Raw genomic sequence first — 26,979 nt, forward strand, 5'->3', positions numbered from 1 at the left:
ATACATATCATAATAACCAAATGCAACCTATTAACGGCTGAATATAGAGAGAAAGCATGCAAACCCATAGGCCCTGCGTGACCCCAATGCATTTAATAACTACACCATGTCAGGGCTAGTAGAAATCCTGTTCGGGACAGTAGATTTTTGGTCTTTGAGAAAAAAAGTTAACCTTGGTCCCTGGCGTGTTTCATATGCAGATGTGGCCGATGTGAAATGGCTAGCTAGTTAGCGGTGGTGCGCGCTAATAGTGTTTCAATCGGTGACGTCACTCGCTCTGAGATCTACAAGTAGTTGTTCCCCTTGCTCTGCAAGGGCCGCGGCTTTTGTGGAGCGATGGGTAACGATGCTTCGTGGGTGACTGTTGTTGATGTGTGCAAAGGGTCCCTGGTTCGCGCCCGGTTCGCCCCCGGTTCGGGGCGAGGGTACGGACTAAAGTTTTACTGTTACATTGATGCTGTTGACCCGGATCACTGGTTGCTGCGGAAAAGGAGGAGGTCAAAAGGGGAGTGAGTGTGGCCGATGTGAAATGGCTAGCTAGTTAGCGGTGGTGCGCGCTAATAGTGTTTCAATCGGTGACGTCACTCGCTCTGAGACCTAGAAGTAGTTGTTCCCCTTGCTCTGCAAGGGCCACGGCTTTTGTGGCGCGATGGGTAACGATGCTTCGTGAGTGACTGTGGTTGATGTGTGCAGAGGGTCCCTGGTTCGGGGTGAGGAGAGGGACGGAAGCTATACTGTTACACAGACACGGAGTGGTGGCGCATTGGCTATTTACTGTGCTTTGATTGACGAACAGCTTGACTCGTCTTATGAAAGGTGTCGAACTGAATGAAGAAAGTCAATCTCATATATCCTTGCCATTCATAAATCACACAACATAGTTACATGGTCCATGGTATCACATACGGACAAGTAAACTAAAGATCTCGTTTGTATTTTTGATACGAAGTCCATCAGGACTTGCCAGACAGTGACGTTATAACGTGGGTGACTCATCAGTAGCCTACCGAAATGCATCGGTAAGAAAGCTGTTCATTTGGCTGCCTAATTTGCATGCTTGTAGTCTTTTTGGCTATTATCTGCAGATGAATTATGAAAACATTTGATGAAGATTGTGAATCCTCCTCACTGCAGGAACAATAGGTAGGGGAGAGCGAGCGTCACTCTGGTCCAAAATATTATAAAAGAAAACAGATTAAATTGTTTTTAAAGCTAATCATATTCATATGGCATTATTAAAGATATTGATATCTTGATATCTACTGATTTAATCAAAGTGTTGACAATGGAGTAATCAACTGCTGCTTTCTGAGTCGTAAAGCCCATGTTTAACACCTGCTTCATTCTACAATCATACATGTATTGCAGATAGCTGAGAAAATGGCTCTTAAAAGGAAGCTTAAAGCCTGTGGAAGTCAGCAGACTTACAGGATTCGTTAAAGGCCCAGTGCGCTCAACATGACACTTTCCTGTGTGTTTTATCATATTGTACCACAGCTGATGAAACTAACACTGTAAAAGTGTAAAAAATGTGTCAGTGTTATTTCCTGGTAGTTGCTGGTTGAAAATACAATCTAGCATTAGAATGTACCAGAGGCCACAAAAATAGAGCTTTTGGAAGAAAAAAATATGAACCCCCTCCCTTCAGCCCGGGGGAGCCTGGCTGGCTACTTTCTCTATTTGGCTGGCTATTTCCATGTGCTTGTGGAAAACACTGAGACTTCCATCCTGTTTTCAGGTACATCAAACAGAATACAGAGTGATTTGATTGAAACAGTCAGTGATGCGATTCGAAAGGACAGCGAAGATGAGATTAATGCAGCCCCATTTGTTGCAGTAGAAGTAGATGTGACCACAGATGTTACAAATAAAGCCCAGATCTCTGTGGATTTGGCATTATGTGGTTAAACGAAAAGTGAAAGTGGCAGTTTGGGGATGTAATGATGTGAGGGATGACAATGAGCTGCGGCTTTGGCGGATTATGTATTGGGAGTGTTGGGGAACTATAACTGCGTTGAAAAGCTGGCAGCTCAAACCTAGAATGGGGCCTCAGTGGGGTTTATTGTTGGACACAAAAGACTGTAAAAACCCCACTAAATCAGCTCGAAGTGATTTAAATATTGGAAATCTGTTCCCATGTATTCCCACGTGATTATATACAAATGTAAGCAAGTGTAACGGTCGTCTGTTGAAGAAGGTGTGGACCAAAGCGCAGCGTGGTAAGTGTTCATGCTTTTTTTATTAAAACTGAGCACTGAGACAAAATAACCAAAAATAGAACAACACGAAAACAGTTCTGTCTGGTGCAGAAACACAAAACAGAAAACAACTACCCACAAAACACAGGTGGGAAAAGGCTACCTAAGTATGGTTCTCAATCAGAGACAACGATAGACAGCTGCCGCTGATTGAGAACCATACCCGGCCAAACACAAAGAAATAGAAAACATAGAAAAATGAACATAGAATAGAGATAAAAAGATCTCTACAGTCAGGGCGTGACAGCAAGGTTTGAAATTATTATGTTTTAGTCAAATATTATATCTGTTTGTGCTTCTTGCGGTCAGTTTGCAGTCTACAAATTATTTGTAATTACAGTATGTTCCAGCCCCCCGACCATCCGCTCAAGAAAATAAAAAATTGTCCCGTGGCTGAATGTAGTTGATGATCCCCGCTGTAGGCTATCATATGATTTTCCTTTGTTGCTTACTTTCTCATTTTCGTCATTGTCTGTACTTTAGTGGCTTTAATGTGTATTCCATTTCCTATAGCAGTCTAGCTGTTTATGGTTTGGATTTATGGACAAACATCACTTTGATCAGTGGTGTAAAGTACTTAAGTAAAAATACTTTAAAGTACTACTTAAGTAGTTTTTCAGGTATCTTTACTTTATTTACTATTTATAATTTTGACAACTTACTTCACTACATTCCTAAAGAAAATAATATACTTTTTACTCCTTTCATTTTACATGAAACCCAAAAGCACTTTAAATGCTCAGCAGGATAGGGAAATGGTCCAATTCACACAATTATCAAGAGAACATCCCTGGTCATCCCTACAAACTCTGATCTGGCCGACTCACTAAACACAAATGCTTAGTTTATAAATGATGTGTTGGAGTGTGCCCCTGGCAATGGTGAAAATGAAATGAAAAATGAAAAAATGGTGCCATCTGGTTTGATTTATACTTTTACTTTTGATACTTAAGTATATTTAAAAACAAATACTTTTTGTAGTATATTTTTTTTTACTGGTTGACTTTCACTTTTACTTTTACTTGAGTCATTTGTTTTGTTGATGGTGGTGGAAAACACTGTCTCAGGTGCCGCTCCAGAATCTCCCATAAGTGCTCAATTGGGTTGAGATCTGGTGACTGAGAATGCCATGGCATGTGGTTTACATCATTGGCATGCTCATCAAACCATTCAGTGACCACTTGCGCCCTATGGATGAGGGAATTGTTTTCCTATGGGTGCATAGCTGGGCGGCAGGGTAGCCTAGTGGTTAGAGCGTTGGGCTAGTAACCGAAAAGTTGCAAGTTTGATTCCCTGAGTTGACAATCTGTTGTTCTACCCCTGAACAGGCACTGTTCCTAGGCCGTCATTGAAAATAAGAATTTGTTCTTAACTGACTTGCCTAGTTAAATAAAATAAAAATATATCCATGGTAGCCAAAATAATGACCTGCCCAGCATTTTTAATACAGGACCTTAAGCATGATGGTATGTTACATGCTTCATTAACAAAGAAACCACACCTGTGTGGAAGGACCTGCTTTCAATATACTTTGTATCCCTCATTTACAGAAGTGTTTCCATTATTTTGGCAGTTACCTGTATATGTGTATAATAATAGTATTATGCATGTGTGTGTGTACCTACTAGCATGCTAGCAGATACCCATAGACTTCCAGTCACTGCGCTAATGCTAGTTAGCATTAGCTCGCAAAACTAACTCTTCCTTCAAACTGGACACAGAGACATAAAAATGGCATCCAAGAATTAATCTGACTCTGGAGAAGTGCCAAAATCCCAAAGTATCCCTTTAATCTGTATCCTGACAGCAAGGTTACAGGGCCCCAGGAGTGGAGAACTCAAGATTGAACAAATTACACACACAGCAAGGTGCAGGCTTTCGGGTAATGCACAGCAGTGATTCCGCTGCAATCATTTAGCTGTGGCACTGGAAATATTCTGCTGAAGCGCACTTTGAAGATTCTTGTTTTGTATTGTTGGGTATTGGGCAGGGGGAAAAATACATGTCATCTATCCACTTAAATAGCGAATGGAGGGTGCTTTTCCTATGGTTCATTTTTATGCCAACCAGGTAGGCTAAACTCCTGTTGTAAAGATAAGCAATGTGCTTAATATTAGGAAAGTTGAGAAATAAATATAGTAGGCCTAGCCTATAGAAAGCTGATGGGATCCTCCTCTTTTAAATAGAGGCCATCACTGTGTTAAACGCGCAATTGCGTAGCCAGTAGAAATGTTGCGCAACATGAGCCCTCATGAAGTCTTTGATTAGATTTTCGATAACATTTGCATTGATGTCAGAGTGATTAGAGGGACAATAGAGTGCTGAGTACCAGGCAGTTAGCAAGTTTGGTAGGCTACTAATGACCATCAGCAGCATCAGAGCTTTGAGAAGCCTAATTACTGTGACTAAACGGTCACTTTGACCAGACAGTTAGCTAAATGTATATATTTTTTTATGATTTCAGACTTTTAAAAAGGAACAGAAAGGACCGTTATAAACCGTTTCGAATGGTTCAGAACTTTATTTTGATGGTCAGAATAGTAGAACGGAATGAAAAGAAGAATGGTTATGTTCAAAATGATTGGGAAATAATTTAGGTTCCAACCCTGGTATAAACTAATGTATAGAATGTATTATACAAGAGACACAATTCACAAATCCTACAACACAATGACAGAGTCCTGTCTTTAAGTATAAAACTAACAATTACTCAATAATCCATACCTTCTGGGAATGCTATAAAGTCCAAAAATGATGGGCAGAGTAAGAAAGCTGGCTGTCAGAAGTGTTACATTTAAAATTGACTTTAAATCGGTCTGTCTGCATATTTCAAGATGTGTGAGGAGGCAGTGAGTTACCCAATGGGTTGGATGATTCTCTTCTCGTCAGTCGTCTTGACGAAATGTATACTTAACTGAAAATCAACCCATCATCCAACGCTTAAGACAATAGAAAAATCATATGCTGAATTTTCTGAATTTTGAAAGAGTGTGGGCGATGGAGAGGAACAAAATGGTGCAATTTGAGTAGTGCAGGCACTGGAGATAGGGGTGAGAACAGGTGGGTCTCTATGTTGTTTGTGTGCGTCTGTGTGTTGTCTTTTGTATATGTACAGTATGTTTCGTATATTTGTTTTTAAATCATTAATATATATATTTTTAATCAGACAACCCCATGGTAGAATAGTTTATATATTTAACTAGTCTGCTTGTTGTGTGTTCTGTGCCAGATAAATATTATTCTCGAGGTCCATTCATGTTACGAGTGCCACAGGGAGGAACACATTCTGTCAAGCAGTCAATGCTCAAAAATTCTTGCCATCGTGAGGAAGACAGACGTTTTAATGGCCTTTGTTAAAAAGGGACCAACCCCCGAACCCCCACCCTCTGTGACCTTTTCCCCCCAATGCTAGACATTTTTCAACAGGAAACACTGATGCAGTTTGAGTACCGGACCTGAGAGAGACCAAAGAGCAGTTTCATTGAGGTTTGGTGGGTTTGTTCTCTACATCAGGGGTCTACAAACGTCTCTTTCCAAGGGACCCCCACCCAGGCAAACTGGCGTCCCAGCTAAAATCAGCATAAGCTAATTTCCTGCAATTCCACACATTTTGCCATGACTTATGCCATGTTCATGATATCTTAGTGAGAGGGACTAACAGAATCAAGTGGGCCTCACTGGAGGTCCGGGCCCTTGTGCACGTGACCTGCGTTCCTGGTCGGTAAGCTATGATTACTACCACGTTTAGATTGCTAGGTAAGTTAGTCTAGCCAGCTGTCTAAAAATGTTAGCTGACATGAGCTAATTGAGTGACTGTCAGTGACTGACATAATAATAGGAACAAGTCATTTTTTGTTGGTCTGTAGCCCCCTAGCAGCCGCAGGGCCCTAAGCATTATATTGCATTTTGGCTGGGCCAGTCTTGCTCTCGGGTGCTTTTTCAAAAGCCCATGTCAGATACTCCGGTGAGTGTAATTTGCATTTGGAAATAAGAAATAAAGTTGGCGTCATAGAAAAGAGGAGAATGTCTTTCTTATGTATTTTTGTATGTGTATTTTCACGGACCACTTCCATACTCTAGCGTCTAACCACTCTGTGGGAGTTTGATTGAACACTCTTGGAGAAGACGCTTAAGACATCCACATCTAAACCCATCCCAGTTTAATCTCTGTCCTCACAGTGAGGTTACAGGGCCCCAGGAGTGGAGAACTCCAGATCGAACAAATGACACACACAGCAGGGTGCAAGCCTTCAGGTAATGCACAGTTTGAGCACGGAACCAGAGAAAGACCAACGAGACCAAAGAGCAGCATCATTGAGGTTTGGTCGGGTTGATCTCTACAGGGCCCGATTCAGATCTAGGAAATGTATGCTTTTCCTATGGGTTTATATTATTTACGATTAGGGATTAGGGACGATTAGTCCTATACATCTACCCCAATCCTCACTGATCATGAAACTGACATGGCAACGGTCCAGTTGTCCTAAACCATGTGCCAGGCTCCAGGTTTAAACTTCCAGGCCTGGTCTGCGTTCCATGATGATTCCATGAAATGGATTATGTGTCCCAGATGATTGAACAACTTAATAAGTTAAATATTATCCACTATTGCTAGCGACCCTGAGGATCAACCACACGGGCGTGACAGAGGAAAGAAAGGGAACGATGCCAAATGACGGTGGCTATCAATAGCGGCTAATATTTAACACGATACAAGTTGTGAAATAACAAACATATTAAAGTATAGAGCACACAAAGGTTACATTTGGCCCGACTGTTACTCGGCACGGGTTTGGCTTACCATCACATTTGGCTTGCGTCTCCAAGATTCATCCCTGCAAGTTATAAGTTCATACAATTGAAATTATGCATTTCATATACTTCACTGTGGGAAAAGGGCGCACATGCTGTACCTGTCAAGTTGATATGCTTCCGCCTGTTGCCATATGACTGGTTTCACATCTGTCTCCAGGTAAAATAGATCTAAAACAATTGTCATATATATTTACAATCCCCTTATCCAAACAGCTTACTCATTTACCTAGCTCTTATCAATAGCTCTTTTCAATCTTTAAATACAGTGCATGGAGTATGGTGTTATTGCTATTGGGGAAAATGAATTAGATGTTCACAACAGGTTGCTCGACCTTATTCGTTGTTTCCTCGCGTGTAAAGCTGGTGGAACTAATTCTGCAATCATAAACAAGTGGGGAAGGTGGTAATTAGCAGATGTGAAGTCATAAATACCAGTTGGATGCATTCACGTGCTTTGAACTCGTTGAGAAACGCCTATTGGCTAATAGCCAACAATAAACTAATTTGAACTTGTTGAGAAACGGCTATTGGCTAATAGCGAACAACTGCGTCTACCATAAACTAATTTGAACTTGTTGAGAAACGGCTATTGGCTAATAGCGAACAAGCTGCATCAACCATAAACTAAAAGTACAGCTATCATGCTTGTAAACAAATTATAGTGTTCAAAAACCATATTAATTGACTGCTTTTTATAAATACTGTTTTGTTGCATTTAACTGCCAAAAATGCTGTTATCTAGGTCATTTCCTTTGTACGGTAGGTGACGTCATAGGTCAGCATGTGGGAGAAGTTCAGGGAGAAGTTCAGAGTTCAGGGATGATAAATGAGTTTCCCTCTAGTAATTATCAGTTAGAGTGGTGTTCAAGTGGATTATACCCAGTTGTATGTGGTAAATACCAACTTCCCACTTGGTTATGAACACAGCATAAATCAAGGTCAGAATACGGTGTAGACACACCTCTGCCACACCTCCATCTCTTTGACCACCACCCCAAAAGCGTTGCTTTTCCCCATGCGTAAGTTCAAGGACAGAATAGGCATAGAGAGAAAGTTGCATACATGTACATGTACCTGTAACTCAGGTCAGAATTCCCCCCTACACGAATTCCCCCCTTCAAGAGTTCAATGTTATTTCAAGGAATAAAGACATTGTTTTCTCTCCAAGAGCGTAAGAGATCTAGAATATGCTGGACAAACAGAAATACTTGTATTAGGTCTCTGAACATCAGGGCAGAGGATACAAGAAGCTAGAACCCCCACTGCTGTCCTTGGTCAATAAAACATTAGTTTTGCCTAGTGTCCATCCTTGTCTATACTGCCACTCAGTGGTCATACCAGGGACCGGAGACTCCAAGCCCTCTAGGTGTGTTTACACAGGCAGCTCAATTCAGATTTTATTTTACACTAATTGGTCTTTTGACCAATCACATCAGATCTTTTCACATCAGATCTTTTTAGAGCTGAACTGATTGGTCAACAAATATCCGAATTTGGCTGCCTGTGTAAACGCAGCCTCGGTGGCTCTCACAGGCCAGAATCCACTTCCCACTTCTCCTCTTATCGTATCTGATCCACCTTTGATGTTTTCAGTCAATATGAAATGTTGAAACAAGTCTTTAGGGTGCAGATTAACTTTAGCCTACTTCTAGTACTGGCCACTATTTATGTCTCTTATCTCAGTTCTTTCAAGGCAATGAGGCAATGCAAATATGGATCTGACCTGTCAAAATGTTCTTTGTGCTCATGTCAATAATGAATTCAGAAAGAAAGTCTACCATCAAAACATTGTATTGTCTCGATCAATTAAAACCAACATTCAGGTAGACCTATATATCACACCCAATGGGAAGGCGTGTGGACGACATAAGTAGTAACCTAGGGAGTAATATTTTCTTTCTTCCTACCCACGTTTTGGCATAGCATCATCCTTCACCCTCCATGAAAGAGACACCTGTAATCTCAAATCAGGTTTATGGATGCCTGAAATCTGTGGGAACATGCTATGGAAATTCCTATGGGAACCACCATGCTTTGGGCAGCACGTAGCCTCGTGGTTACAGCATTGGGCCAGTAACTGGAAGGTTGGTATGAATACCTGAGCCAACAAGTTGAAAAATCTGTTGATGTGCCCTTGAGCAAGGCGCTTAATCCTATTTTTTATCCAGGGGCGCTGTACTACTATGGCTGACCCTGTAAAGCTACACTTTTAACTGCAACTGTATGTGACAATAAAACCTTTTTTTATTTTTATTATGTCATGTGGTCCTCAAGATCAAAGTAACGGGTAACCTCAAGCGATCGTCTTTTCCCCTGGCAACCATGACCATACAAGATAGTTACAGATTTGAGCTCATTAGGCGTTCATTCCGTTCCCGTGATTCTGTTCGCTACGGCAATGGAAACTATGCAGCAGCCATCACTAGTGGTTATCTTTGCTGTTAGATCCGATGCTGTGACAGAAGGTCATTTTGATAATGCTTGAGCGAACGTCTTATATTGGCCTGTTAGGTGAACACAAAACACAGCTTATCCACCTACAACATGTGTGGAAAGAGACCTTATGTGCCCTGCTCTAGACCTTTCTATCGGACAGGAGATTGAGCTAGGCCTAATGGTCTTTAAGTAGCTCACTTTGATCTCATCAGCTCACTTTTCTCCAGGGTTATGTTTCTCATCTCAGTTCAATTGTTGACCCTATGGTTGACCCCTATAGATTGCTCTGGCTCATTCAACTTCAACATATTATGACGTCTATGGTAACGGGGTATATCAACCAATTACAGTGTCTGCCGGCAGTCTATCTGATCAGGTGGTCAATCTAACGTCAGTTATTTTGCAAAGAGACCAGGAAAATGGCAGTTCAGAAGACATTTCTTAAGAAGGATTTGTAAATACGGCCCCTGAATGTTTGGCAAGGTTATAATAGATCAAATATAATTTTTTTACATGGACAGACTAACACAATCATTTTCAAAGTGAGTTTATTGCTGTCAATATACGTCACTTGAAAAATGTATATGCCAAATCAATCATTTTATAAGTAACATACTCATTCAAGTTAGTCTATACAGATGAAGGGAAATACCATAAGTCTTACAAGTACTGTAGGTTTAATTGATGGTAATTATAGTTTTATTGCTTGAATCTTTTGTTCTACCACGTTTTACAATAAACTGCTCGACACCTGTATCTAAGTGCTTATTGAATATGAACCATGTTTGTAGATAGAAATATTGTCCCAAATGTGTCAATAATATTAAAAACACAGATTTTTAATTCAATTAGCCCACTGAATCAACACATTTTACAGCAAAACATGGACTCATCCTAAAATTTGAATCCCAGAAAATGAATATACTGTACAGACGATTAACTTTTGTCCCAAGACTGATTTAAGATAGGATGCTGGCATTATTTAGGATAGAAAACATGACATCAATAGTGACCCTGATTAAGAGTGTACCATCATTTCAACATACGATGCAGTCCTCTCACACTTCCGATACACCTACAAAACAATCTTGTTTGATTATACCCCTCAAGATTACAACAAATATAATTTGGGTATTTTATCACTACAGTATCTTTTATCATTTATAAACCCAGTAATCACTAAGACAACAAAATCAATTTTGCCCAAGTGAATAATTTAAGCCTTAATTTGTAACACTGTATCTAAAAATAAAATACATCCTATAAAGGGCTGCAATGAATCCGTTTATCAGTAAAATGGCAGCTCTGAAATGTTGTATAACCTCATCCCCAGGTTCAATTGCCACTGAGCGAGTCGGCTCGTGGAAGAGATTAAATAAATGGTTTTTTGAATTCATATTTTCTCTTGGTATGGAGCGTCGTGAAAAGCTGCAAACTATACACGGGCGTTCGTTTTTTGCAGAAATGCAACTGCAAGACACAAGGAACTTCGACATTGCATTGTCTCACAGTGATTAATCAGTTCATCATCAGTTTAATATAATAATAAAAACAACACTGAATCATCACTTTGTTAAAAAAAAAAGTAGTAGTACAAATGTCACTCCACAGACGACTGTAAAAACGCCGTCATCTCATTACCGGCGGGCTTAATAGTCAATACACTTAATTATTATTGGACTTATTCTCTCAGCAATATAATATACGTCACTGTTATTGCATTTTCATTTCATTTCAATATGATACAAATACAAATCTCTTTTAATGTATTAGTTACAGAGCAAAAGGAACTCAAAAAAGTGATTAGATAGGATCTCTATGCTGTGCCCTTTCATAAAAATAATTCAGTCTGATGACAGATAATTGCATAATAATAATAATGTGTGCATCATACTGTACTTACAAATACCTGGCGCCTACATTAATTAAGTCAGAGGTAGAGCTACAAGTATATACATGTATTCCAATCCCTACTACAGATAATTGTGGTTGAAGTCCTCCTGTCTCTTATAAAGCTGATAGAAACAACAGACATTATTAGGGAAACAGTTCAAATCAGAAAAGTTTCACACACGATGGGAAGGAAAACCCTCAAATCAACATTTTGAATCAAGAGCATTTCTGTTTTTTTTTGCATAGATAGAGATTAAATAAATAATACAAGTGTGAAGGGGTAAGAGAAAAGATGGAAGAATATTAATATACATGAACAAGAACACTATAATAGGCCTATGCTGGACAGTAGGACATGAAAAAATAATGGGATTTGAAAGTTTGATCTGTTCTGGCCGGCAAAAATAGGACAGTCCAGTTTAACGTCACATCTCCATAAGATCTGTATAAGAAAGTACGATGTACTTAATGATCTAACAGGCATGTACTAGGAATACATAAAGCATTGCATTAGTTTGTGAATGCTTTAGAAATCATGAATACCTTCCCCATGAATTAGCCATAAATGGCTAACAATGAACTTCAAAGATTTCCTTGGTACAGAGCATTAGGGCGATTCCAAGTCAGCGGGAGCAGAAAATATTTTCAGGCTACGCTGGCGCGGAATAGGCCATTACCTTTTTTATACAGCAAATGAAGACTCACATGTCCCCTATCACAAGGGTCCCTCCTATACTTGTCAATCTCAAAACAAAGAATTCTGTCCGTTTTTAAAAAATAAAAAATATGTACTTAAGCAGGACATTAAAAGGAGGACTATACAACAGTGCTACAGTATAAAAGAGGCTGCTGTAGGAGACTGTGGTTACATCCACAAGGGCATCCTATTCCCTACTAGACCTGGGTTCAAATACATGTGTACTTGAGTATTTTCAAATACACAGCCCCAAACAAGTACTTTTATTTGAGTATTCAAATGGTTACATGCAGAAAAACAAATAGTTGACCAAATTGTATTTGAATGTATATTTTCATATTTTCATATAGCTGGGTTAAATGCATGGGAGTGTATTTCAGTCCATGCATTTTAGTATTTTCAAATACTTACCAAGTGTATTTCCAACTACATTCCAATATTCAACTGCTTGTTTTTTCAAATAAATGTTTTCTGAATACATGTTTTAAAATGTATTGAAAGGTAACTGAAAACGAATTGAAATACCTGAAATAGTATTTGAACCCAGGTCTGTTCCCTATATAGTGCACTGATTTTGACCAGGGCCCTATGGGACTTCAGTCAACTGTGTTGTGTTGAGTAGTGGTGTGCAGGTAATGCTGCTGGTTCTGTTGGGTTGTTTGGACATCAGGACGGGTTGTTTTTAGACTAAAGGGATGTTTCAGAACCCGGAGCCTGTTTTTTCCAGAAGAAGCTTTTGTCCTCTTGCTCCAGTTCTATCCTAATCTGAGGCGCTGCTTTTTTTAATGGATTCAGACTGAAAGAGAAAGAAAGAGAGTGGAGGTGGAGGCAGAGGCAGAGCGAAGTATGAGAGAGTGAACAACCAGGGACAACAAACGTTCAACATTAATATGACAAGCTGTACTCCAGAATAGATTGTCACAACATGTGATATTGGTGTGAGTGTCTGTGGGTATAGAATAAGGAATGCAAGCAGGCACACTCACATAGTTACCTTGCAACAGTCGTGGGCTTAAAGTAGCCCTCAGCATGCTGAATGTGGGTCAAGGAAAGACGACGGGGGTCCTACGGGAGAAGACCAAATACACACAACATTAACATAATGTTTTAGCCACTTCCAATTCAAGACAGGTATAGCAAAAGAGGAAAGTTAGAGCAAGCTTTGCAAAGCCAGGATGTTTCACAGTAGAAGCAGCTGTTAAAGACCGAGTGCAGTCAAAACGTGATTTTCCTGTGTACATACGCTACCGGTCAAAAGTTTTAGAACACCTACTCATTCAAGGATTTTTCTTAATTTTGACTATTTTCTACATTGTTAAATAATAGTGAAGACATCAAAACTATGAAATAACACATACGGAATAATGTTGTAACCAAAAAATTGTTAAACAAATCAAAATACCCTTTGCCAGCTTTACACACTCTTGGCATTCTCTCAACCAGCTTCATGAGGTAGTCACCTGGAATGCATTTCATTTAACAGGTGTGCCTTCTTAAAAGTTCATTTGTGGAATTTCATTCCTTCTTAATGCGTTTGAGCCAATCAATTGTGTTGTGACAGGGTAGGCGGGGTATACAGAAGATGGCCCTATTTGGTAAAAGACCAAGTCCATTTTATGGCAAGAACAGCTCAAATAAGCAAAGAGAAACGACAGTCCATCATTACTTTAAGACATGAAGGTCAGTCAATACGGAACATTTCTTCAAGTGCAGTCGCAAAAACCATCAAGCGCTATGATGAAACTGGCTCTCATGAGGACCGCCACCGGAATGGAAGACCCAGAGTTACCTCTGCTGCAGAGGATAAGTTCATTAGAGTTACCAGCCTCAGAAATTGCAGCCCAAATAAATGCTTCACAGAGTTCAAGAAACAGACACATCTCAACATCAACTGTTCAGAGGAGACTGTGTTAATCAGGCCTTCGTGGTCAAATTGTTTCAAAGAAACCACTACTAAAGGACACCAATAATAAGAAGAGACTTGCTTGGGCCAAGAAACACGAGCAATGGACTTTAGACCGATGAAAATTTGTCCTTTGGCGTGGAGTCCAAATTGGAGATTTTTGGTTACAACTGCCGTTTCTTTGCGAGACACGGTGTGGGTGAATGGATGATATCCACATGTGTATTTCCCACCGTTAAGCATGGAGGAAGTGTTATGGTGTGGGTGTGCTTTGCTGGTGACACTGTCTGTGATTTATTTAGAATTCAAGGCACACACTTAAACAGCATGGCTACCACAGCATTCTGCACCGATATGCCATCCCATCTGGTTTGTGCTTAGTGGGACTTTCATTTGTTTTTCAACAGGACAATGACCCAACACACCTCCAGGCTGTGTAAGGGCTATTTGACCAAGAAGGAGAGTGATGGAGTGCTGCATCAGATGACCTGGCCTCCACAATCCCCCGACCTCAACCAAATTGAGATGGTTTGGGATGAGTCGGACCGCGGACTTAAGGAAAAGCAGCCAACAAGTGCTCAGCATTTGTGGGAACTCCTCCACAACTGTTGGAAAAGCATTCCAGGTGAAGCTGGTTGAGAGAATGCCAAGAATGTGCAAAGCTGTCATCAAGGCAAAGGGGGGCTATTTGAAGATTACTACATGATTCCATGTGTGTTATTTCATAGTTTCGATGTCTTCACTATTATTCTACAATGTAGAATATAGTAAAAAAAAAAAAAAAAAAAAAAATTGAATGAGTAGGTGTTCTAAACCTTTTGACCAGTAGTGTATATTTCCACATTATGAGATTGAAATAATGTTGTGAAATTGTGAACATTATGATAACGCCCATTCAGTGTAAGAGCTGTTTGAAAAGATGGCCTGATTTGGTGGGATGGAGTTTTGGCCTTCCATGGTGACATCGCCATGTGGTAAATGATTTAGTAGACCAATAAGAAAGAGAGTTCCAAACCTCTCTGCCAATAACAGCACATTTTCAGTTTTCCACTACCCACTCAGACAGTCCTGGCAAAATTACTGCGAAATTCTTGATTTTATTTTCCTTGTTGACTTTTTTAATTGAAAACAATCACATTAAGGTGCTTAATCAAAATAATTTGTTTTTGAGATAAAAAATGGCTGCATTGGACCTTTAATTAAGCATTCGAAAGCAGCTGAAAATAAAATAACCGTATGAAAGAAATCGAAAAGTAAGGTCATCTGCATTAGTTTCTCAAAATAAAGCTGGATGTCTGCAAAGTCACAGAAAAGCATGAGATCTGATGAAGACCCAAAGATGAGGTTAGTGCTTTGTGGAGAGAGAGAGGGAGGGAGGGAGATTGATTTTCAATTGGGCATAATTCGTTAGTAGGCTGACCGGAGGAGTACGCTCCGTTACGCGATTACCTAGTTCGGCAGAGGATGCACAAGAGTATTCTCCTGGCAGCAAGTGCGGAAATGTTTTACAATCCACCACATCCCCTGTGAATCAGCTGTTGTTTTCTCAAAGGGGAAAAGCATGCCAACATTTAAAAACCATACACCACCTATCCCTTTTTCTATAAAATGTCTCGCACAACTAGCTAAATTTGTTTTTAGCACTTTACACATGTATTGTGGGATTTGTTGTGTTTCCATGTTTCCTCTCCTCGCCTCCACTCCCTCGATGGAAAACAGGACGCGAGGAGTCGAGCAAAACCAAATAAGATTCTCCCAGAGGAAAAGAAGGAAAGCGGGCAAGAAGGTAAGAGAGAAACAATTCCAAGAAGGCATTAGCAGCACTCAGTAAGTAAGTAAGCCCAGTGCGGTTGTGGGTAAGAGACCCCACGCAATCCTGTTGTACTCACTGTCTGAGGTCTTATCCTTATTCCCCAACATGGGCTCCGTCTCCATTATATCCATGGAGATTTTAATACCGGGGATATTGTCATTGTAGGGGTACTCAGAGGGCTGGAGGGAGAGACAATAACAATGGCTATATTTTTTTTGCATATTGGCAACTAATTAACATATTGGCAACTAATTAAATGGGTCGTATTAATTTGGGCACACAGCAGCAAAAAATCATTTTGCAATGGAAAACCAAAACGTATGTTTCTCATTGAACAAGTTCAGGTACCGTAAGTCCGTGGAAAAGACAGTGCTCAGACAGACAGACAGTATTCATTTCAGAGAGATAGTATTGGACAGAGGGTGGACTTTTAGGAGGGACGACAGGTCATGAGTTAAGGGTGTCAGTGTTCTACAAAAATTAACATAATAGTGCTACATTAGTACCATTACTACTATTATCGTCATCACAAAGGTAGAACCCGTGGGGAAAAACACATTCAATTAAACAGACTGATCCGCTTCCAATAAAGCCTCAAAATGACGTACAAAATCGATTTCACTGTCGATGCTTCCTTTCTTCTGCTTCTTCTTCCTCTTCTCGTCCTCCTTCTTCTTCTTGTCTTTCTCCGGGATGACGTCGTCCAGGTAGCTGAGGTCGTGCTGGGAGAAGATGTAGTCCATGGCCCTTCTGACCGCCACCAGGGCCAAGATCTGGAGAGACGGACACAGACACACATCAATGGAGATAGACAATGGTTCTACTATATACTGTGTTGGTGGGTATGTGGCTGGATTCATTGTACACTATGTGTGTTTGTGTCAGCTAGTCACGGATTCCACACTGTGAGTGGATGCGTCACAACCGTATTTTACCCATCTTTATGTGTAAGAATGGTTTATTATTGGTTAATTGGTACATTTCATCTTGTAGGTGTACTTACCTGCATGTTTGTGTGTATGTGCGTGCATTTGTATGTGTGTGTGTGTGTGTGTGTGTGTTGCATGCGTATGGCTCACCATGACGGGGAAGATGATGGCAGCGACGGTGGACTTAAGGACCCAGAGGAGGGCGAGACAGAGGGCCTGTATGAAGGTAAACAGGTGGATGCGACGCTGGGGAACGTGGCGCAGGTAGATCAGGTCAGGCTGGTGCTTGGCAGGCATCAGGAGAAGCTGCAGGCGATCCATGAACTGAAGGACAGACAGTCGCACGGAAGTAAGGCCAGGATACATGGGCTGGGGGTGCGACTGGCATCACAGACACTATTGTTGATGGACTAACATAACTAACAGGCACAGAGTTTCAGATTCCATTTTGACTCGGTGTTCTCTGACTGACAGTTGTACAGAGTTAAGGCCCAGATACATGGAAGCGGCTGGTGTACCAGGTTGGTTAGCGGCAGTTAATAGCACTAACAGGCCTAACATTTCAGACTTAATTTTGGGTCAGAGCCACTCACCTGGACACCGTTGAGAGATGCCACGCCCATGTAGAGGAACACGCCATAGAGCACAGGCATCGGGATGAACTGGGGAGACAGAACAGGACTGGGTGAATAAGACAAAGGAAGTAATAGAGGCTGTTTTCCACAGAAATACAATCAGCAAACATGTTCCTTCCTTTTTAAATTGTTTAGCGCTGATATGAAGACGTCTTATCAAAAATGTGGGTTAGGGTTAACCCTGTTTCCAATAACAACAGTGCTAACTTTTGATTACATGTTGTTTTGTTCGCTCTCAAATAAATAAATAAATGTTGTACTTATTACCCCTTTTCTCCCTAATTGGTAGTTCCAGTCTTGTCCCATCGCTGCAACTCCCATACAGACTCGGGAGAGGCGAAGGTCGAGAGCCATGCATCCTCCGAAACATGACCCTGCCAAGCTGCACTGCTCCTTGACACACTGCTTGCTTAACCCGGAAGCCAACCGCACCAAAAAAAACTACGTACAGCTGGTGACCGAAGTCAGCGTGCATGCCCGCCACAAGGAGTCGCTAGAGCACAATGGGACAGGCACAAACCCCGGCCGGCCAAACCCTGGCCAAACCCTCCCCTAACCCGGACGACGCTGGGCCAATTGTGTGCCGCCACATGGGCAGCACACGGTTGTGACCAGCTGCGACACAGCCTGGGATTGAACCCGGGTCTATAGTGACGTCTTAGACTGCTGCGCCACTCGGGAGGCCCCCTCGTTAACCTTTTTGGTGTCTTCAGCTCCTACTTAATTAGATGTAGAACAAAACAAAACACTAATTTATTCTGAATAAAACCCACCACACACACACACACACACACACACACACACACACTAAATGGCTCGGGGAGCAATGGGCTGCGAAGAGACTACAGTAGACTACACTAGAAAAGACACCATCTCAGAGATGGAGATGTAACTACTCTAAACGGTCCACAAGGGGAGGACCATTCCCACTCACAGAACTGTAAAGTAATTTATGATGGTCAGATTAAGGAGAGGACAGGAAACCGGAGAAGTCATAGTCACTGAGCTGCAACCTGACTCTAAGCCCTGATGATAAACATGCTTATTTCACATCACATCACCTCAACTAGGCCCCTCACTAATTGGATGACCACAATAATTCACATTATTTACAATTGGAATGAGTGATGGGATTTCCCACTAAAAGGGGAGGACAGTAATCCAGTAAATTGAGAATTGAAAAGTTAGATTTAAAGGAATGAACAGGTAGATTGTTGGTCCTGTGTGGCTCAGCTAGCGGCAGGATTGTGGGTTTGATTCCAGCTAAGGCCACTCATATGAAAAGTGTTTGCCAAATGGCATATATTATTGTAGATTTAAAGGGAATAAATGAGATGGATTTAGGGGAATGGACAGGTACATTGAAAGGTAAAGAGCCGGTAGATTTAAAGGGAACTGGGAAATGAACACGTGTATGAAGCGCTACCTTGAGGATGGGAGCCATGAAGACAGACAGTCCAGTCAGAACGAAGACAATGACACCGGTCACCCTCTGCTCCCTGCGGTAAGAAGGGATAGTTCATCCCACATCACATCATACAAAACACACACTGCACAGACACCACGTCAACCACAGTCAATTTTCTAACCTTTCTGTCCAAACTATTGACCACTGTTCTGATGTGACAGTCAAATAACTTCATCATGTTCACGTACTGCTACGAGATTGTAAAATGTATTCTATTCAAACAAAAACAAAACGTGACTGTGTGGGAACGGCAACAAAGTGAAACTCAAGTCCATTGTACTGTAGGCTACATGTAAAGGAGCCAGGAGGCTTTCTGCTCTGATAGCTCTCGTCGCTTCACTGACTCTTTCTCCATTCCTCCCTTCTCACCTCCCTCCCTCCCCTCCCTGCTCAACCCACCTGACACCCAGGAACTTGGGCTGCTCCCCAGGAGCCGAGCACTGGGTCTCCATCTTCAGAGAGTCGATGTGGGCGATGGAGATGACAGTGGCAGCCACGTACCAGGGCAGGCCCGTGAAGGAACACACAATGAGTAGTACTGCTACCCAGAACAGGTCCAAGTGGTAGCCTGCCCCTTTCTGTGTGGGGGAGGAAAGAGAGAAGAGAAGGGAATGGAGAGGTGTGTGTCAGTAACCACTAACCACAAGGAATCAAATGAGTTGCCATTGACTTAACATCCAATACAAAGTGTGGCCGCCCCTGTTCTTTTCCAGTTCATTATCCGTATCTTAAGATACACTACATCACCAAAAGTATGTGGACACCCCTTCAAATTAGTGGATTCTACTATTTCAGTCACATAAAATGTATAAAATCGAGTACACAGCAATGCAATCTACATAGACAAACATTGCCAGTAGAATGGCCCGTAGTGAAGAGCTCAGTGACTTTTAATGTGGCACCGTCATAGGATGCCACCTTTCCTACAAGTCAGTTCATCAAATTTCTGCCCTGCTAGAGCTGCCCCGGTCAACTGTAAGTGCTGTTATTGTGAAGTGGAAACATCTAGGAACAACAAGTGCTGAAGTGCGTAGCGTGTACAAATCGTCTGTCCTCGGTTGCAACACTCACTACCGAGTTCCAAACTGCCTCTGGAAGCAACGTCAGCACAATAACTGTTTGCCGGGAGCTTCATGAAATGGGTTTCCATGGCCGAGCAGCCGCACACAAGCCTAAGATCACCATGCGCAATGCCAAGCGTCGGCTGGAGTGGTGTGAAGCTCGCTGCCATTGGACTCTGGAGCAGTGGAAACACGTTCTCTGGAGTGATGAATCCCGCTTCACCGTCTGGCAGTCCGATGGATGAATCTGGGTTTGACAGATGCCAGGAGAACACTACCTGCCCGAATGCATAGTGCCAACTGTAAAGTTTGGTGGAGGAGGAATAATTGTCTGGGGCTGTTTTTCACGGTTCGGACTAGGCCTCTTAGTTCCAGTGAAGGGAAATCATAACGCTACAGCATACAATAACATTCAAGATGATTCTGTGCTTCCAACTTTGTGGCAACAGCCCTTTCCTGTTTCAGCATGATAATGTCCCCGGGCACAAAGCATCGCCTACAAGTGTGATCTGGGATTTCTATTGGAGAAGCATTTCTTTTATTTTTTCATTTTTACCCCTTTTTCTCCATAATTTCGTGATATCCAATTGGTATACGGACTCAGGAGAGGCGAATGTCGAGAGCCATGCGTCCTCCGAAACACGACCCTGCTTGGCAGATGATGAATCACACGTCACGATCTGGCGGTCCAACAGACGAATCTGGGTTTACAGAAATGGTTTGTCGAGATCAGTGTGGAAGAACTTGACTTGCCTGCACAGATCCTGACCTCAAACCCATCGAACACCTTTGGGAGGAATTGTAACGCCGACTGCGAGCCAGGCCTAATCGCCCAAAATCAGTGCCCGACCTCACTAATGCTCTTGTGGCTGAATGGTAGCAAGTCCCCGCAGCAATGTTCCAACGTCTAGTGGAAAGCCTTCCCAGAAGAGTGGAGGCTGTTATAGCAGCAAAGAGGGGACCAACTCCATATTAATGACCATGATTTTGGAATGAGATGTTCGACGAGCAGGTGTCCACATACATGTGGTGTATTAAGTCATTATCTTATCTATTCTCTTACCCCTCTGACCGAATGCCCCCTCATCCCTCCACTTCTACCCCTCCGTCCCTCTCTCCCTTCCGCCCTCCATCCCCCCGCTCCTCACCTTGAGTTTGTGCTCCTTTCTGTTGACGATGACAGCGGTGATCTGCTGGTCCATGAACACCAGGATGGTGACCAGGAGAGCAGGGAGGGCTGCAGCCAGATACACCCACCACGGGTTCCCTCCGAACGGGGGCACGAACCAGCCACGGTTGGGGCTGGTGGGCTGGGGACCAGGAGCAGAGAGACACAGCCAGTCAGATAAATATTGTAGGCCAGGGTTGATTTAAAAGACACAGGACAACAGACTCTCTCACGCTTCATCCTTACCAAGCTAACGCGGTCATGGTTTCAGGGTGTTCTTAGAAATGTAATTTTGTTGTTAGGAGCGTGTCATGACTCAATGTAAAATGTGATATGGTTGCCCTGACAATATATGAAACATTTCCTCTCATTGAAAAAAATTCTACCTCATGGAAACAAAATGTCCTTATTCTGCTGTACTTTGAGTTAGAGTCTAAAAGTCCTGGAGAGGTACATCATTACACGACAAAGAAAACACTCTGAAATTAGTCTGCAGCCGCACAAAGCTGTGTCTGTACCTGCAACTATAAGGACCTCAGTGTTCTCCCCATGTCCTATAATCACCTTGTATTTCATGCACGCACCCTTACCCTTCCTCACCCCACCCCCAACCTCCTCACATGTCCCCTCTTCCTCCACCCCCACATCACCCTTGCCCCATTCAACCTCACCCCTCCCCAACCCCCACGCTCGATACCTCACCCTCCCTCGCCCCCACTCCCTCCACCATTCGGCCCCAGTGAGGTGAGGTAAACTGAGGTGAGCTAATAATCTCAGTGACAGGCTCTGTCTCAGAGTTTCAGGTTCTATCTGCTCTCCCTCCTTGGCAGTAGTACACAACCAGGTAATGATTATACAAGAGCTTAAGACAAGGATTACAAAGACTTTTTGTCTTCCTAAGAAAATGCAGCGTTGTTCAGGCGGAGATCCGATTGATACACCTGTCCCTCTTGAGTAACTCTAGAAAATGATATTGTCAATATATAAATCAAACTCTAGACCAGAGTGTACTACATACACCTTCGCTTATACTTGCATATGAAGCATCTTCACTAAAATGAATGCAGGCGTGAACCGACGCACTATACAAAACAAGAACAGGGGATATAGTGGACCATATACAAAGCCAACATTTCTGCACAAGGCCTTTCTCAACACCACGGACATCCACCCTGGTACTCACCTTGAATTCAGTTGGCACGATGAGCTTGGGTGTGTCCACTCCGACCAAGGCATCCACACCACAGAAGATGACAATAGCCAGGATGATGGCAAAATCACTGATCAGTTTCCTCACCTGCGGGTACAATAGGGAGGCACAACCTTTGTTGAGTTTGGCAAGGCTTTTGGCTGAGGCAATACAGGAAGACCTACCCTTTTTCCGTCACACAAAAATGTGTTCACGAGGGTGGAGCAGAATGTTTTCCAGCTAAGCCATTATGACCAATGTAGTTTCATTGAGTGCAGGTATTTAGCCAAAGCTTTATTGGGGGGAGGGGGGGGGGGGTTACAATAAGGCTAACCAAAATGTTCCAATTATCTCAGATGTCACATTCATCTCACTGTACATATTGTATATTTAGATTACAGTTACCTTATTGCTCCATATATTTGAGCCATGTTTCGAAACATTGAAACCCCTTACTGTAAATAGGCTACTGGACTCATGTAGTGCACAGTATGTAATGGAGGTGCCCCACCCTCCCTTCTCTCTCTGCGATCCCTCCCTCCTTCTTACAGTGAGGTAAATTAGTGGAAATTTTATTTTAACGTCTACGGCAGTGCTTGACTTGGTCTATAATAAGTGCCGTTACTTATTTTGGGTGCCGGTTCTGTTTATATTTAGGTGCAGGAACTGCACAAAACTTTGGAGCTAGTATTTTATGAGGTGCAGGACCTCAAGCAGTAGAAAATGAGTGGTGCAGGTACTCAGTACTGCTGAGCTCCTGCTCAAGTCAAGCACTGGTCTACGGTCCTGCCTAGGGTCCGAGCCAGCAATGCAGGACAATGAGACAGATAAAGCAGTTGACAGAGAGAGTAGTGAGGAGCAGGGTAAAAGTGAGCCTTGCTCTGGGCCTGTATTTTTAAGTGCTGAACTAGGATCAGCCCCCTCCCCCCGCTCTTAATCATTATGATCTGCCTATATAAAAACTGAAACTCTAAGGCCACGGAGTCTAGAGAGGACACATGGCTGGCTTAACACACACTACTAATGTAATGACTGTGTGTGAATGAGGACAAGAGGATGGGGCCCTCCTCCACTGGGAAATACAGAGATAAGTACTGCCCATACTGTATAGCAGGCAGTTCATCCACTGGTGTTTTGTTTATATTTAAGGATACAGATACACTGAAGAGTAAGCGTAGTGTTAGTGTATGCCCACACTAACACATAGACTTACACTTTAATATTGATACATATTTTCGTAAAGAAACTGATCAAACACAGGTGCAAAATCAAGGGGACTTACAAAGTTGAGGACCAAGAGCAAGAAAGGGAGTACAGTGATGTAGTGTCCACAACTAAAGAACTATTGTGGAATCTGAAAAAACACATATCCCAAAAGCATGGTGGTGTACTTACTACGTGCACATGTTAAAAGAAAGGAACTAGGTACAGTGGGGAGAACAAGTATTTGATACACTGCCGATTTTGCAGGTTTTCCTACTTACAAAGCATGTAGAGGTCTGTCATTTTTATCATAGGTACACTTCAACTGTGAGAGACGGAATCTAAAACAAAAATCCAGAAAATCACATTGTATGATTTTTAAGTAATTAATTTGCATTTTATTGCATGACATAAGTATTTGATCACCTACCAACCAGTAAGAATTCCGGCTCTCACAGACCTGTTAGTTTTTCTTTAAGAAGCCCTCCTGTTCTCCACTCATTACCTGTATTAACTGCACCTGTTTGAACTCGTTACCTGTATAAAAGACACCTGTCCACACACTCAATCAAACAGACTCCAACCTCTCCACAATGGCCAAGACCAGAGAGCTGTGTAAGGACATCAGGGATAAATTGTAGACCTGTACAAGGCTGGGATGGGCTACAGGACAATAGGCAAGCAGCTTGGTGAGAAGGCAACAACTGTTGGCACAATTATTAGAAAATGGAAGAAGTTCAAGATGACGGTCAATCACCCTCGGTCTGGGGCTCCATGCAAGATCTCACCTCGTGGGGCATCAATGATCATGAGGAATGTGAGGGATCAGCCCAGAACTACACGGCAGGACCTGGTCAATGACCTGAAGAGAGCTGGGACCACAGTCTCAAAGAAAACCATTAGTAACACACTACGCCGTCATGGATTAAAATCCTGCAGCGCACGCAAGGTCCCCCTGCTCAAGCCAGCGCATGTCCAGGCCCGTCTGAAGTTTGCCAATGACCATCTGGATGATCCAGAGGAGGAATGGGAGAAGGTCATGTGGTCTGATGAGACAAAAATAGAGCTTTTTGGTCTAAACTCCACTCGCCGTGTTTGGAGGAAGAAGAAGGATGAGTACAACCCCAAGAACACCATCCCAACCTTGAAGCATGGAGGTGGAAACATCATTCTTTGGGGATGCTTTTCTGCAAAGGGGACAGGACGACTGCACCGTATTGAGGGGAGGATGGATGGGGCCATGTATCGCGAGATCTTGACCAACAACCTCCTTCCCTCAGTAAGAGCATTGAAGATGGGTCGTGGCTGGGTCTTCCAGCATGACAACGACCCGAAACACACAGCCAGGGCAACTAAGGAGTGGCTCCGTAAGAAGCATCTCAAGGTCCTGGAGTGGCCTAGCCAGTCTCCAGACCTGAACCCAATAGAAAATCTTTGGAGGGAGCCGAAAGTCCGTATTGCCCAGCGACAGCCCCGAAACCTGAAGGATCTGGAGAAGGTCTGTATGGAGGAGTGGGCCAAAATCCCTGCTGCAGTGTGTGCAAACCTGGTCAAGAACTACAGGAAACGTATGATCTCTGTAATTGCAAACTAAGGTTTCTGTACCAAATATTAAGTTCTGCTTTTCTGATGTATCAAATACTTATGTCATGCAATAAAATGCAAATTAATTACTTAAAAATCATACAATGTGATTTTCTGGATTTTTGTTTTAGATTCCTTCTCTCACAGTTGAAGTGTACCTATGATAAAAATTACAGACCTCTACATGCTTTGTAAGTAGGAAAACCTGCAAAATCGTCAGTGTATCAAATACTTGTTCTCCCCACTGTAGGTAGCAAACTAAGTGTGTCATTTTAGCAAAGTATTTATAAACTAAAAAACAGATCTCTTAAAAAGTTTTATCTTTACAATAATAGATTTTGGCTCAATATGCCTGGCATATTCCCACTTACAAGGAGCTTTCTGTTTTGATTGGGTTATTTTGCCTAAAAACCTTCAGGCCTACCTATAGAAAAATGTAAAAAACAACTCTGCAAGCGCGGATAGGATATTCTCTGCTGCTGGCCTGCTCTCCAGGCACCATCGCATGAGCCTGAAGCCACAGACTCTGGCCAAACTCGTGTTTCTAGAAATGAATTCAAAGGCACTGTAGACTGAGCCTAATAAGGCATTTTTCATTGAATTTGTATTTAATTCTAAGTAAGTCACGGGCATTATGCACAATTTATAGATAACAAAATGTTGTTTAAATGCCGAGGCTTTATGTCCCTACCAGCCTAGTGACGCAGTCGCAAATGCTTCACAATGTATTTCTTTGTAGGCTATAGCCTTGAAATAATTGAAATAATATAGCCGGAATAATACATTTGTATTCCTTATTGGGATCCATGTCTGGCTCCTGACCTATTTCGAGTGTTTATATGTTGTTTAATAGTGTAACCTATTTGAAATGATGAGCACTTCTTACATTCACCTTTTCATGTATATTAAAAAAAAGTTCATTCAAATCATATGGTTTGGTTTCAACATTTCAAAACCAAATGGTAGATTCAGGTAGTTTACAAAAATAGACGGGTGTTGATTATTTTGTGATTTTGAGGAATGGCGCGAATTCGGGTGCAGCCTTTATTACTTGTGAGCGCGGAGCGGTTTTCAGCGGAGAGGTTGGAACTGATGTGGAGCACTGGAGTGGTGCGAATGCAGCGCTCCATGAGTGATGAGCAGGATTTCCGACTGCTCACATACTCCGATCACGACACATCGTTATGTACTCAAACCTGGAATAACAGAAGCTCAGTGGATGCTAACTGGGTCAAAAGGGTCAGGGCTGTCGATGGTTTGATTTGTTCATCTGACGACACCGAAGATTTCACCACTGAACCCAGACATGGATCATGGAAATTTGCCAAGAAAACATAGAAGGTAATGAAATCCTAGGAAAGTCACACAGTAGGTACAGTGGGGAGAACAAGTATTTGATACACTGCCGATTTTGCCGATTTTCCTACTTACAAAGCATGTAGAGGTCTGTCATTTTTATCATAGGTACACTTCAACTGTGAGAGACGGAATCTAAAACAAAAATCCAGAAAATCACATTGTATGATTTTTAAGTAATTCATTTGCATTTTATTGCATGACATAAGTATTTGATCACCTACCAACCAGTAAGAATTCCGGCTCTCACAGATCTGTTAGTTTTTCTTTAAGAAGCCCTCCTGTTCTCCACTCATTACCTGTATTAACTGCACCTGTTTGAACTCGTTACCTGTATAAAAGACACCTGTCCACACACTCAATCAAACAGACTCCAACCTCTCCACAATGGCCAAGACCAGAGAGCTGTGTAAGGACATCAGGGATAAAATTGTAGACCTGCACAAGGCTGGGATGGGCTACAGGACAATAGGCAAGCAGCTTGGTGAGAAGGCAACAACTGTTGGCGCAATTATTAGAAAATAGAAGAAAATAGAAGAAGTTCAAGATGATGGTCAATCACCCTCGGTCT

At 42.2% G+C, this 26,979-nt stretch overlaps 1 protein-coding gene across 2 annotated transcripts in view; it reads right to left on the reverse strand.

The window, feature by feature from the left end:
• Positions 1-10,327: 10,327 nt before the first annotated feature.
• The window catches only part of LOC139552025 (electrogenic sodium bicarbonate cotransporter 1-like), a 76,148-nt gene continuing 59,496 nt past the window's right edge, over positions 10,328-26,979 (reverse strand). The window contains exons 17-26 of one of the 2 annotated variants that reach the window (XM_071363363.1): positions 22,260-22,373; positions 21,057-21,218; positions 19,247-19,425; positions 18,806-18,878; positions 17,338-17,406; positions 16,895-17,068; positions 16,424-16,588; positions 15,892-15,994; positions 13,094-13,164; positions 10,328-12,895 (exon numbers count right to left, since the gene is read on the reverse strand). In XM_071363363.1, the coding sequence (XP_071219464.1) occupies positions 13,124-13,164; positions 15,892-15,994; positions 16,424-16,588; positions 16,895-17,068; positions 17,338-17,406; positions 18,806-18,878; positions 19,247-19,425; positions 21,057-21,218; positions 22,260-22,373 (1,080 nt within the window). In that variant the 3' untranslated portion in view covers positions 10,328-12,895; positions 13,094-13,123. Of the gene's footprint in view, positions 12,896-13,085; positions 13,165-15,891; positions 15,995-16,423; positions 16,589-16,894; positions 17,069-17,337; positions 17,407-18,805; positions 18,879-19,246; positions 19,426-21,056; positions 21,219-22,259; positions 22,374-26,979 lie in introns of both variants that reach the window. The other variant, XM_071363364.1, reaches the window with a different exon arrangement.

The sequence above is a fragment of the Salvelinus alpinus genome, chromosome 24 (genome assembly GCF_045679555.1).
Source record: "Salvelinus alpinus chromosome 24, SLU_Salpinus.1, whole genome shotgun sequence".
In the NCBI taxonomy this organism is placed as follows: Eukaryota; Metazoa; Chordata; class Actinopteri; order Salmoniformes; family Salmonidae; genus Salvelinus; species Salvelinus alpinus.